Here is a 13,529-nt window from a genome sequence, read left to right on the forward strand (position 1 = left end):
GGCTGGCATGACTAAGCCGCTTCTGGCGAACCAGAGCAGCACACGGAAACGCCGTTTACCTTCCCACAGGAGTGGTACCTATTGATCTACTTGCATTTTGACGTGCTTTCGGACTGCTAGGTTGGCAGGAGCAGGGATTTGAACCGCCGACCTTCCGATCTGTGGTTTAACCCACAGCACCACCCGCCCTTATCACTCACTATGCATAGGATACATAAGAAACGAGTGGCCTGGCTGAAAGTAAACACTGAAGCTCTTCCTTCAAAGCAGTTTCAAACAGTGGCGTAGCGTGGGGGGTGCAGGGGGGGCCGGCCGCACCGGGCGCAACATCTGGGGTTAGGGCAAATCCATTGGTTAGGGGGCGCAAATCCACGGGTTAGGGGGCGCAAATTACTTGCCTTGCCCCGGGTGCTGACAACCCACACTACGCCACTGGTTTCGAAAGCCTTTGCCAATGCAGCACAGGGAGCTCCTGTTAGAAGTGGGGAGAAGAGACACTCGTAAGCGCCTGCAAACTCTTTGGAGCCAGGCAGGGCATTGGTGGCGATTCTGATGGCAAAGTAAACCTTGCCATAGAAATCAGCTGGCCGGAGAACCTGATGCAAAACGTCCTTCAAGGTGCATCCTCTTCCATCTCTATCCTTACGATAGGGACATGCTCTGCCGGCAGGGAGGCGTCTGTCTTCATTTCTGGAGCTTGTGGGATGTAAACAAGAGGGCTGGTCTGTCATCTCTCGAAAGCGGGGCGAGCCAGCCTCCTCCTCCTCCCCAGCGGCAGCAGCTACGGAAGGGTGGAGGTGATGAGGGCAGAAAGAGCAGAGCCATTGCGAGGGAGCGCCTATTCGGCAGAATACGGCCGCCTCCGAAGCTCTGGCGAGCAGCTGCAAACTTCAAACCAAAACTCCGACCGGCGACCTCTCTCCCTTCCTCGCTCCGCTTCGCCCGCCAGCCCCTCTCCGCTCGGCTCCTCCGCCTTCACCCCAGGCTCGCAAGCGCCGCCAGCAGCAGCAGCGAGAGACCAGCCGCTGAGGGAAGGAGGCGCCGTCGCCGCCGGGTTTCCCGCCATGGGTCTGGACGCGGACCCGGCGCTGCAGTGCCGGCTGTGCGGCCTGGTGCTGGAGGAGCCGCTGTCGACGCCGTGCGGGCACGTCTTCTGCGCCGGCTGCCTGCTGCCCTGGGCGGCGCGGCGCCGGCTGTGCCCCTTGCGCTGCCGGCCCATCTCCCGCCAGGAGTTGCCCCGGGTAACGCCGCTGAGGAGCCTCGTGCTGCGCCTGCCCGCCCAGTGCGACTACCGACGGCGCGTGCCGCTCCACCAGCTGGCGGCGCACGTCGAGGGCTGCGCCTACGCGCCGGGCAGGTGCCGCCGTCGCGAGGTGCTGCACATGCGCGAAGGCGGCGGCGGAGGACCTCAAGAGCAGCAGCAGCAGCAGCAAGAGGACGACGACGACGACGAGGAAGGTTTTGGCTCCGGCGACAGGGGCAGCGCCAGACGCAGCGGTAGCAGCGTTTTGCGCGGCGCCGGGCTGCAGCAGTGGCGCGAGAGCGAGTCGGCGCTGCTCGGCCAGCTGGCGGCGCTGCAGAGCGACGTGCAGCTGGCGGCGCTCCGGTACAAGCAGACGTTCAGCCAGTACGTCCGTCACCTCAGCCGCAGCCACGACGGCCCCGAGGTGAGCAGGGGCGCTGTTTGGGGGGGGGATTAGGCTGTGCGCTCCTGGCGGACCAAAGGGCCCTTTAGGGGTAGACTTTCCTTCCTTCCTTCCTTCCTTCCTCTCAGGCAGGTCCCACCATCTCCGACAATGAATGGCGCGCTGGGGTGGTGGAGGTTGCAGCCGCCCGAGGGCGCCAGGTTGGGGGAGGCTGTGACCTCTGCCAAGCGCCAGGTGGAGTCGACACTCAGCGGCTGAATCAGTTTTGCTGACGCGGGGAGGTTCGCAGGTGAGGCGGGTCGGGGGAGGATTGGTCTTGGCTGTGGCGGCGAAAGGAAGCCTCCGTATTCAGAGGTAGTGGATCTCTGAAGGCTAGGAACCAGGATAAGGGGCAATGGCAGGGTAGGACTGTCGCCTTCCTGCTCAGCTTGTGTTCGGGCTTCTTGGAAATAGCTGGCTGGGCTGCCAAGGTCGCTGTTGTGGGAAGATGGATGACTATTTTTGTCCCATCCACTAAAGCTCTTTGAGGAAGAAGATGGCTCACTTGGTAGAGCCTGACTCGTGATCTTGGGGCAAGGGTGCCAAGTTGAATCAAATATGGGGTCCCCTGCCTTATTGATCACATAATGGGGTGCACCCACGCCATTTGAAGGTCAGTGCCCATCAACTTATTGGAGTTGGCTCCTATGTCTCAGGGTGATGGATTCAAGCCCAATGTTGGGCAACCTGCATTACAGGGGGTTGGGCTAGATGATCCTTGTGGTCCCTTCCAACTCTGCAATTCTATGAGGCGACCTGCAGGTCTGCCCTGTTCCTCAGCAGCTCACCTTGGTGAAGTAACTCTTGTCAGCCCCTTCTCAGCTTGCTCTTCGATAACTGGTGGTGCTTAATTTATTATATAAGGGGGATCTGGTTTGAGGTTTTTACTCTGTCCCCGTCACCTGAAGGCCAGCAGGTGCAGCATTCATAAAGAGGAGAGCTTGCAACCCAACAGGCCTAAGCCTTGTGGCTGTAGGGTTTAATCCTGAACTGGGGCTTGCAAGGACTTGGCTCCAGAACTTGCTATCAGTGCCCGAGGTTTGCAAAGTGGTGCATCTGAGTTTATGATGATGATCTTTCTCTAATCTCAGTGTCAGGTATGTACCTGGTTCATGAAATGTCACTTGTTGGAAGGCTGGAGTCTTGATATAATTTCGGAAGGTGAGTGTTGAAAATGCCCCCAACTCAAGACAGTATAAGAATTGTGGAAGAAACTGACTTTGATTACTTTGCTGAGTGTTAGAGGAACCCATCCTGGAAATAATCAGAGATGCACTCTTTCTTAGTCGTTTGGAGCTGGTATTGCAACAGATGCTGGGTGCTATAGTCTTGTTTTTTTAAAAAAATCAAACCTTTTTCTTTGAAACTACTGCTGGGTAAATTGCTTTCCTTGTGTTGCTTTTTCGCAGCATTGCTAATCTTTGTCCCATAAATTGGTGGTTCAGTTTGGGTCTCAGCAGTGCTTTTTTGGTAAAATAATAATAATAATATAATAATAATAATAATAATAATAATAATAATAATAATAATGATGATGATGATGATGATGATGTGCTGGATCCCATATCTTGATAACAGTGACATGGGTGCTAGTTTATAATAGGCATGGGCAGCAAAAATAGAGGTGTCAGTACCATCACAAAAAGCATGGACTGCTAGCATCTTGAAACTAGGGGTGCTTTTTGGAAAAAGCTAAGAGGAATACTTCTGGCTTGGAGCACATTTTATATACAGATCAGAGACTCTGAACAAAGGCAATGCCTGTGCCGGCCCTCCCCCTTTCCCCCCAGAGGGTCTTCTTAGCCTGATTGTATGCCGTGAGCCTTGTCTCCAGGAGGTACCACCAGTGGCAGTGGGACCTCTTAATCTGAGTTGTTGTCTTGGGACTTGTGAAATGAAGGACATTTCGTTTTGATTTCTGCTGAGTTCTTGATTCTGTAATAGACAGATCTCAACTGTGCAGCTATGCAACAGCATTTTCCTGCACAAGCAAAGGCACAGGGAATAGAATCAGATTCATGGAGCTCTGCTGTCACTTACTGTTTTCATTGGGATACTAATTAGTTTGGTTTCTTTGGATGTTATTTAGTAACTTGATCATATTTATTAATTTCAGTGTGTCTGCCCTGAGTAAAACTTTGTTGAATACTACCCAGAGTTGCTAATAATAATGATAATGATGATTTATTTATACCCCACCCATCTGGCTGGGTTGTCCCAGCTACTCTGCTAAACTGTTGCTATGTATGCTATTTAAAAGCTGGAGAATGACAGGTGGCTTTTGGTTCAGCAATCAGCGGTTTATTGTTGCACTTCTAATAGTCTGATACTTTGCATATTACACAGTTCAGCGTGCCTTGCTTCCAGGTTCCCTATTGCTTCAGATGTACAATCTAAAGGTGATCTCCTCCTCTGATGGAAGCCATCTATCAGTGGAAAGAGGAAGGTGTCATTTTAAAATGATTCTCCTTTGCCTCTACAGGCCTCTGTGCTGCTCCTCCTCTCAAAATCTTCTCTGGAGGCACAGATTGGATATCATCACCCTTTTTGTTAAGCCTGAGAGCATGATTTCTGCATTGAATAATTTGCTTTTGATTAAATAAACAAGCGGATTAAGACGACTTTACACAGGCTTGTTGTGCATGACAGCCCTTGATTTAATTTCTCGTGTCTTCATTCTTTATTTATCTTCAAGTTTGGAAGGTCCTTAGGGACTCCTGAAAATGTTATTTGCTGCTGAGTGGTGAATTAAGCTCCACTCAGAGTTTTGTGCAATGCTGCTTACTTTTGGGACGCAACAACCAGCAGGAATGATTTGAACCGCTTTGCTCTCTTCAGAACTAGCATTATTCATTGACCTTTATGATACCATAGGGTTGTTAGATGTTGTAATTCTTTGACTTAATAACACAACTGTCACTGCAGCTTCTTTACAATATATAATTACTGAAATATGTATTTATTAATTAGATTTCTATACCGCCCTTCATCTGAGGGTCACAGGATGCGTGTGCGTACACACACACACACACACACACATACTCAGAGCCATAGTAACAAACAAAAACAATATTCCCCAAGTTTAAAAAACCATAGATGATTTAATTAGCCAAAGGCCTAGAAGAAGAGGAATGCACAGAGCATTCCACAAATGGGGAGCCACCACAGAAAAGGCCGATTCTTGTGTTCCTGGAAACTATGATCCTCAGAGAAACTACTCATTCAATCAATAACACAGTGTTCTGTGTTGTTGTTTCTAAAATAAATTTGTTTTTATTTTAGCACTTTTTATGTGCATTTTTTGCCATAAAGGGGCTCCTGAGGTGTAATGTAAATTAAAACAGATAAACCAAGTAAAGAAAGTATGCAATGAAAACACCACTGTACAAATGTGTGTTGTTATTATTATCATCTGTATCGAATATCAGTTTAAACCATTTGTTTATAAGTGCCTCACATATATATAGTACTGTGCTGTTTTGACATACAACAGCCCAAGGATTGTTGAAACTGAGTGAACAGAAGTTATGCTGGTACTGAACTACTAAATTGGCATAATCATGTATTTTTTTTAAAAAAAAATTGTAGCACTTTAGAGACCAACTAAGTTTGTTCTTGGTATGAGCTTTCATGTGTATGCACACTTTTTCAGATACGGTTGATGGACTTCCATTTCATGTGGCTCAGTATGGTGCCTTCCATGGTTCTAGATTCAGGTAGGTAGCCGTGTTGGTCTGACGCAGTAGAAATATATATATAAAATTGTATCTGAAGAAGTGTGCATGTACACGAAAGCACATACCAAGAACAAACTTAGTTGGTCTGAGAGCTGGACCATAAAGGAGGCTGATCGCCGAAGAATTGATGCTTTTGAATTATGGTGCTGGAGGAGACTCTTGAGAGTCCCATGGACTGCAAGAAGATCAAACGTATCCATTCTTAAGGAAATCAGCCCTGAGTGCTCACTGGAAGGACAGATTGTGAAGTTGAGGCTCCAATACTTTGGCCACCTCATGAGAAGAGAAGACTCCCTGGAAAAGACCCTGATGTTGGGAAAGATGGAGGGCACAAGGGGAAGGGGACGACAGAGGATGAGATGGTTGGATGGTGTTCTTGAAGCTACCAGCATGAGTTTGATCAAACTGTGGGAGGCAGTGGAGGACAGAAGTGCCTGGCGTGCTCTGGTCCATGGGGTCATGAAGAGTCGGACATGACTAAATGACTAAACAACAACAAGGTGCTACTGGACAATTTTTTAATTCTTTTAATATATATTTCTACTGCGTCAGACCAACACAGCTACCTACTTGAATCTAGAACCATGTATTTCAAAGAGATTTTCCCCATCTCTCACCATGTTTAAAATAGTATCATGTAATAGCCATAAAAATTCTGAACATTGTAATAATTCTTTGCGCTTAAAACCATTCATACTTATTTGACTGCTAATGAATATGGAGCCGATATCTTAAGTGATAATGACAAAACAATTGCACTGAATTACTTACTAATCACTTATCTCATTAGTATAGTACCTGTATTTCATTCAGAAGTACTTTTTCTCTGACTATCCTAGTACTGAACACAACTAACTTCAAAATGTTGTCCTGTATGAGGTCTGTTTTCTCAACCGCTCCTTGCAATGAGATGTTTTGTGTAATGTAAATGTAGTTTCACCATGGAGATTGGACACTGTGGTGTTTTGTCTCCAGGCTGTTGCCAAAGTTCCAGATATTGGCACGTAGAAAAACCATGCGGGAGAGATTGAGCTGGTACACATAAACAGTTTGACCTACAGAATATCCATCATGTGGAATAAATTTGAAAGACTCACTTCTCAAAATAGGATCTCCTGGAGATCTCAAGCGAGGTTTTAAATGGTTTGATTTATAAAGCCGCAGTAGGATATTGTTAAGTAGGTTTTATAAGTAGTCTTTTTTTGTGTCTTTCTTTCTAGGAAAGAGAGTCTAAGATCTTAACCATCATGCTACACAGAGAAAGCAATACCCTGGGATTTAATATTGTTGGAGGACAAGCTAACCAGGTAAACAGAAAGGTTGATGCAGTGCCATATATATATATGAGAGAGAGAAAATAAATTGCTAGGCTCACTGTAAATTTTAAATGAGAATTGTGCTTATTATGCATGGTGGCAAGTTAAAAGAATGTTGGGAAGGGTGTAATGGACTAGAAGGGATGCAGGTGGTTATGTGGTCTAAACCACTGAGCCTCTTGGACTTGCCGATCAGAAGGTTGGTGGTTCAAATCTGTGCGACGGGGTGAGCTCCCATTGTTCGGTCCCAGCTCCTGCCAACCTAGCAATTGGAAGGCATGCCAGTGCAAGGAGATAAATAGGTACCGCTGTGGCAGAAAGGTAAATGGTGTTTCCATGCGCTTTGGTTTCCGTCACGGTGTTCTGTTGCACCAGAAGCGGTTTAGTCATGCTGGCCACATGACCTGGAAAGCTGTCTGTGGACAAATGCTGACTCCCTTGGCCTGAAAGTGAAAAGTTAAGGCCTGATTGGACTTAACCATCCAGGGGTCCTTTACCTTTACCTAATGGACTGGAATGACAGTAGATCGAACTGCTGGACCCATATTTGGATGTTCAGTCTTGTAGGAATGGTGCATCCAAACTACTGTGCAAAGGATTAATCCTGTAGCATATAATCTTGTGATGTCATCTATGCAGTGAGGTAGGTTTTTTCAGTTGTGCTGTAGTTTAGAATCTTGTGATGTCATATGCATACTGAGGCAACCCCCTCCCCCCAGTTAGTTCAGTTATCAACTGTGTGTGTGTTTTAACTGTGAGAGCAGCAAGTGTGTTGTGTTATGCTGCTACCTGCCTCAGAGCCAATCTGTAAATATCAGTCAGTCTCAGATACAAATTCATGGAAATATGTTTCAGTAACATATGTAACACCTGCCTCTCTTGTATATTCAATCTGACAAGAGCAAGTAACAGTAAGTAAAAGTCGTATGTTATTTTTAAACTTTAAAAGCAAGCATTGTGTGGTTTTTCTAGGAGAAAAGAGAGCTGTTAAAAAGGGTCAAATGACCCAGGGCAACCTCCACACAACCCTGTAAAGTATAATTGCCACAAGTCTATCACTCTCCCAGAGATTAGGAAACCACAGGTCCATGGTTTGTCTGTTTCTCTTCCCTCTCAAAGCGCACTGTTCTTCCATATCCTACTGTTGCATTTTTCCATTTGCGTGTGTGTAGGACTTAAATGTCTCAGTGATAGTCAAAACCATCCTTGAGCATTGCTTATATACTTAAGCAAGTGCCCTTCTGCCATTATTCTCTTGACTGCAGAATAATGCATGGCCAGGCCTATGTGTGAAACATTTATGTGACCATGCGGCTGTCTGGTGACAAATTAAAGCAATACAAAAGCATCACTCAGAAATGTATACAGATAAGGATATTGATTTGTATCTGGCCTCATCCTCAGAGGTTTAGTGATGCCAGTCTCCTTTGAATAAAAACAACTGTATGCCCCTAAATGTTCAACTAATTTATTTTCAAGGTTAATACAAGCAGAGACATTTTGACAAGTGACAAGAAAAACAATGTCTTTTATTTTAAAGCTATTTCCTCTTAAAGATTCTTACTGGTCAATGTCTGTTGTAAAGTGTGGCTTGCTTCAAATAGCTAAACTAAGATCTGAACGTTGACTCTGAAATGGATTCCCTTGCGCAACCACGTAAAAAAGTTTACAAGGGCTGTTAGTTTGATTCACAGCTCTTCTGTGTGGTTATGTTTTAAAAAAACTGGTATATCTCATCTGGATATTTGCAGGATTTAGGGAGCAATCGTGTAGTCAAGAATCTAGCATTAACTGGTGTAGAGTTGCACCAGATGCAACCCCCATTCAATATCTAGGCTGTCAGCTGAGCTGGCCCAAGCAGGTCAGAGGGAAAACAAGCCTAAAAAAAAGAGTTTGATCTATCCTTTTTACCATGTCACATGACTGAGCTGAACAGAATTAGGATCCAACTTAAGTCCCCGCTTCCTGCTCTTGCTCCAGAACACCCTATTTGGGAGCTGAGCTGGCTGAGGCAGGATTGGGGCCTTAATGCCAGGAGAACCAAAGATGTCAGAACTTACCACAGAATTGTCCCCTTAAGTTTTTTTTTAAATGTTTTATAAAAATATGCCTTTTAAAATGTGTATGTTCATCTCTAGGGCAATCAGGAAGGAATTTATGTGTCCAGAATTGTGGAAAATGGGCCTGCTGACCAAGCAGATGGTATGCAAATGAATGACAGGATCCTAGAGGTAAGAGTAGTTATTCTTCTTCTTCTTCTTTGGTGATCACTCATAGCCGAGTAATATTGTCTTCCATGAACATGGTTTTAAAACTGAGTCTGTAAGTGACTGTAGGGGCCAGTTCTGGATCTACATGTCCTTCCACAGTGGGGACGTAGGTTTCCGGGTGGGAGCTGATTATGATGAGGGTTTGCCAAGTGTGCATGTTTCTCCCTTTTGTCTTGAGTTCGAGTATCTTCAAAACCCATGGCACCTTTGGTAAAGGCTGTTCTCCAGTTGGAGCACTCGCAGGCCAGTTGTTTCCCAGTTGTTGGTGTTTATACTACTTTTTTTTTTTGCCTTGAGAGAGTCTTTGAACCTCTTTTGTTGACCACCAGCATTGCACTTACCATTTTAAAGTTCGGAATAGAGTAGTTGCTTTGGAAGACGATAATCAGACATCTGCACAACATGACCAGCCCAACGAAGTTGATGTTGAAGAATCATTGCTTCGATACTGGTGATCTTTGCTTCTTTCAGTACACTGGCATTAGTTTGACTGTCTTCCCAAGTGATGTGTAAAACTTTTCGGAGACATCGTTGATGGAATCTTTCGAGGTGTTAGAGATGGTGTTTATAAGTGGTCCATGTTTCACAAGCATACAGTAAGGTTGGTAGTACAATAGCTTTGTATCCCTTCAAATGTCCCCGTCCTTAAACACTCTGCACTTCAATTGGAAGAAAGCTGCACCCGCAGAGCTCAGGTGACGCTGGATTTCGGCACCATTATGATACCACCATAATGGGTTTAATAACAGGTGGAGACAAATCAGCGTATAGAGGGGAGGTCCAAAAAATATCTACATGGTGCCTAGGGAACAACTTGCACCTTAATATCAGCAAGACAAAGGAGATGGTGTTGGACTTTCGGAGGAAGAGAGGAGAACTAGCCCTGCTGTACATCGGGGAGGGCTGTGTGGAGAGAGTCTCTTCCTTTAAATTCCTAGGAGTTTATCTCAGTGAAGACCTTAACTTGGAAAATCAATACAACCCAGGTGGTTAAGAAAGCCCAACAGAGACTCCATCTCCTCAGAGTATTGCGAAAGAACTATGTCAATCAACATTTGATGATCTCCTTCTACCGGTCCACAATAGAAGTGTCCTTTCATACTGCATCACAGTGTGGTACGCTGGTTTGACATCAACTGATAGGAAGTGCCTACAGAGGGTGGTGAATACAGCACAAGATATTATGGGCTGTCCCGTGAATCCACTGGATGGCATTGTGGGAGAATGTTGCCTCAGGAGAGTGAGGAAAATTCTCAGGGATGATTCACACCCTGGCCGGCACTTTCTTGATCTCCTGCCCTCGGGCAGAAGATATAGAAGCATGATTAGTCACACCAACAGGGTAAAGAACAGCTTCTATCCATGGGCTGTTAGGCTGCTGAATGAAAAGATAACAACAGGGCAACTGACTTTTGGGTTTGGTGTGTGTGTGTGTGTGTGTGTGTGTGTGTGTGTGTGTCAGTAAATGAGGGGAATTAAGACTAAGAGAGCTGAGTGGGGGTGCTCGTGTAATCTCACTGTTTACAAGTGGTACAAGTGACAATAAAGTATAAAGTATCAATGTCTGCCCTTGTGGAAGCCCAGGTAGGAGAAGTGACCGACATTTTCCAACGTTACACCATTGAGTTGGATATGTGGCACTGCAGAGGGGTTATTTTGTGCTTGTTGGTGCAGCACTTTGGTTTCTGGGATGTTGAGCAACAGGCCAAACTTTTAGCCTGCTCAGATTAAAGAGCTTTCCATCTGTTCAATATATGATTTCTACTCCGGAGGGGAGTTTCCCTTTGACAAAGTGTAGGATCATGGCAATGAAAATAATGAATAGAGTTGGGGCAATAAGGCAACCCTGTTTTACACCTGATCCCACTGTGAACGGTTCACTTTGAGAGCCGTTGTTATCTGTGATTGTTGCTGTCGTATTATGATGGAGGAGCCAAAGGATGTTCACAAATTTATCTGGGCAGCCAATTTTCAGAAGGACAGTCCACAGGGCATTACGATTTACAGTGTCGAAGGCCTTAGTCAGGTCAATAAATGCCATATGCAAGGGCTGGTTTTGCTCTCTGCATTTTTCTTGAAGCTGTCGGGCTGTGAAAATCATATCCACTGTCACCTAGAAGGTCTAAAACCATTTTGGGATCCAGGACGGGTTGTCTCAGATATTATTAAGAGATGGTTAGCTAAGATCAGGTATAGGCAAACTCTGGCCCTCCAGATGTTTTGAGACTACAATTCCCATCATCCCTGACCACTGGTTCTGTTAGCTTGGGATGATGGGAATTGTAGTTCCAAAACATCTGGAGGGCTGGAGTTTGCCTATGCCTGGCTAAGATTCTTGCAGGAATGTTGCTGGCCGCAGCTAATAAAGAGATGCTTCAATGCAGTGGACGCTCGGGTTGCGAATGTGATCTATGCAGGAGACACGTTCGCAACCTGCAGTGCTGCGTCTGCGCATGCGTGGGTCACGATTTGGTGTTTCTGCGCAAGCGCCAAAACCTGGAAGTAACTTCTGGGTTCGGTGTGGTGCGCAACCCAAATATGCGTAACCTGAAGCGTCTTTAACCCGAGGTATGGCTATTAATGATTCTTAAGTTGCGGCATCGCGACATGTATAACCTTTAAAAAAAAAGACACCCAAAGGAGAATAAATAAACATTAAGAGTAGTTGATAGATAGGTTTCATATTAAGTTGACAGCTTGAGGTGTGTTCAGTCCCCCCCTCCCCCCGATTATTGCTGACTTGGGATACAGCCGTGGAGTTCAGGAATGGACGTATATGCTGAACATGATCATTTTTCATAGTTTTTCAGTGGCAAGGTGAGGATTTTTGAAATCTCTCTGTGTGTGAAAACATCACCAGTACTGTTTGTGTTTGTGTGTGTTGTAGCTAGGGAAGAGTAACTCTCTCCATGTGCTGTGCCCCCTTTCTACCCTGTCGGTGTGGCAGTTAGGCTCAAAAGAACCCAATTTCCTCCGCCCCTGGGCCTAATTGCTGTAGATGCAACAATGCAGTAGATACAACAGTGGAGATTGAGAAAACCTTCTAAAGTGACTGCACTGTTCTATAGCTTTTTGACAAGTAGCTTAGGAAGAATGGTCAGTGCATATATTTTTAATGCAGCAGAGAAGCACTGAAACTAGCAAGAGCATTGCTGTCTATCAATCCCTGTTTTGTCATTTTGCATGTCCTTGGGTGGATGATGATGATGTGATTTCAACTCATGCAGCTCATGATATGCTGGCCTCCGTCATGACTTTGGTTCACTGTACTCTTTCTAGACTTTTTTAAGCCTTGCTTGCTGCATAGCAGTTGGGTTTAGATTTAGCAGTCTTCCTTTTTATACTATTATTTCCAGGACTTGTTGAGTATAATCCTATCAAGCCTATATTCATGGGAGTAAGCTCTATTGAACGCTGCTGCCAGTTAATTCACCCCAGGACTTCTGATATTTCTCTTGGTGTTTAATTTTCTGCTATCTTTTTATTCCTTTTAGTTTTCTTTTCAAACTGCTTGCAAATAAATACATTTTGCTGTTTATTTTTATTTTAAACTAAATATATGTCTGGGCGTCCAATATTAAATACTGAATACTGTCCAGCTATTATCCATAGAATGTGCCTTGTTTGACAATGACAACTATTTTTGAATTTTCTGGATAGATAATTAAAATGTGAAAAATAAAGTCCAACTGTCTGTAATCTGATTCAGTTTTCTCTGTAAGGAGACAGTTGTTTCATCACACAGTAGATGATTATGAAATATAACTGTGCCTTAAACTAGAAATAATTTGTTTCCCCCAGGGCTCGAAGTACAAGTTTTTCTCCCTGGTAAAATACACCCTGATAAATACCATGCCAGTCCTGCTGAGAGTGAAAACTACAGTTCTGTAGAAGAAAAAATGAGGAATTGATGTTCTTATTGGCAAGAAGTCAAAAGCTTTTTCACACTTCATTCACTGGAGCTTTATGTGTGAAATTAATGAGTTTAATTCTTGTCATCTGCTTGTCTTTTGTACTTTTAATTGCCTGGCACTTGGTTTTGCCCCCATAGGATGCTGTCAGTACACTGTACAGTATTACAACTGTGATGTTTGGAGATGTATTTCAGTGTTAATTTATTTGCCCCCTAGGTGGCAAAAACTGAATATGAAATGGAAAGAGCTATACATACAACAGTGTCAGTTCTAAAATCTTCTGGTTAGATGGCTTGATCGTAGTCTTTTTACAGATTCCCCCCCCCCCAAAAAAACTGGTTTCTCCGTAGCTGAAATATATATGATAACTTTCATAATAATGCATTTCCTTGGATGCAGCTCTGAAAGTGGGAAAAGCAAGCAAGCAAGTGAAGGCTATTAAAATGGGTACCTTTTATCTAGTTGCAAGCTAAGAAAGAAATCCTGGCTGGTGGTTAAGCCACCCCAAAAAACAGTGGTACCTCAGGTTACATACGCTTCAGGTTACAGACTCCGCTAACCCAGAAATATTACCTCGGGTTAAGAACTTTGCTTCAGGTTAAGAACA

At 44.8% G+C, this 13,529-nt stretch overlaps 2 protein-coding genes across 3 annotated transcripts in view; one reads left to right on the plus strand and one right to left on the minus strand.

Annotated features, from left to right (window-relative positions):
• LOC310743925 (uncharacterized protein) overlaps window positions 1-13,529 on the minus strand; it is a 797,205-nt gene that overhangs the window by 425,699 nt on the left and 357,977 nt on the right. The window lies entirely within an intron of this gene.
• The window catches only part of PDZRN4 (PDZ domain containing ring finger 4), a 220,950-nt gene continuing 207,588 nt past the window's right edge, over window positions 168-13,529 (plus strand). The window contains exons 1-4 of the mRNA XM_083574417.1: window positions 168-279; window positions 446-1,667; window positions 6,643-6,729; window positions 8,877-8,969. Of these exons, the coding sequence (XP_083430543.1) occupies window positions 801-1,667; window positions 6,643-6,729; window positions 8,877-8,969 (1,047 nt within the window). The 5' untranslated portion in view covers window positions 168-279; window positions 446-800. The remainder of the gene's footprint in view (window positions 280-445; window positions 1,668-6,642; window positions 6,730-8,876; window positions 8,970-13,529) is intronic.

This window comes from Podarcis filfolensis (genome assembly GCF_964270895.1).
Source record: "Podarcis filfolensis genome assembly, chromosome: 10".
Classification (NCBI taxonomy): Eukaryota; Metazoa; Chordata; class Lepidosauria; order Squamata; family Lacertidae; genus Podarcis; species Podarcis filfolensis.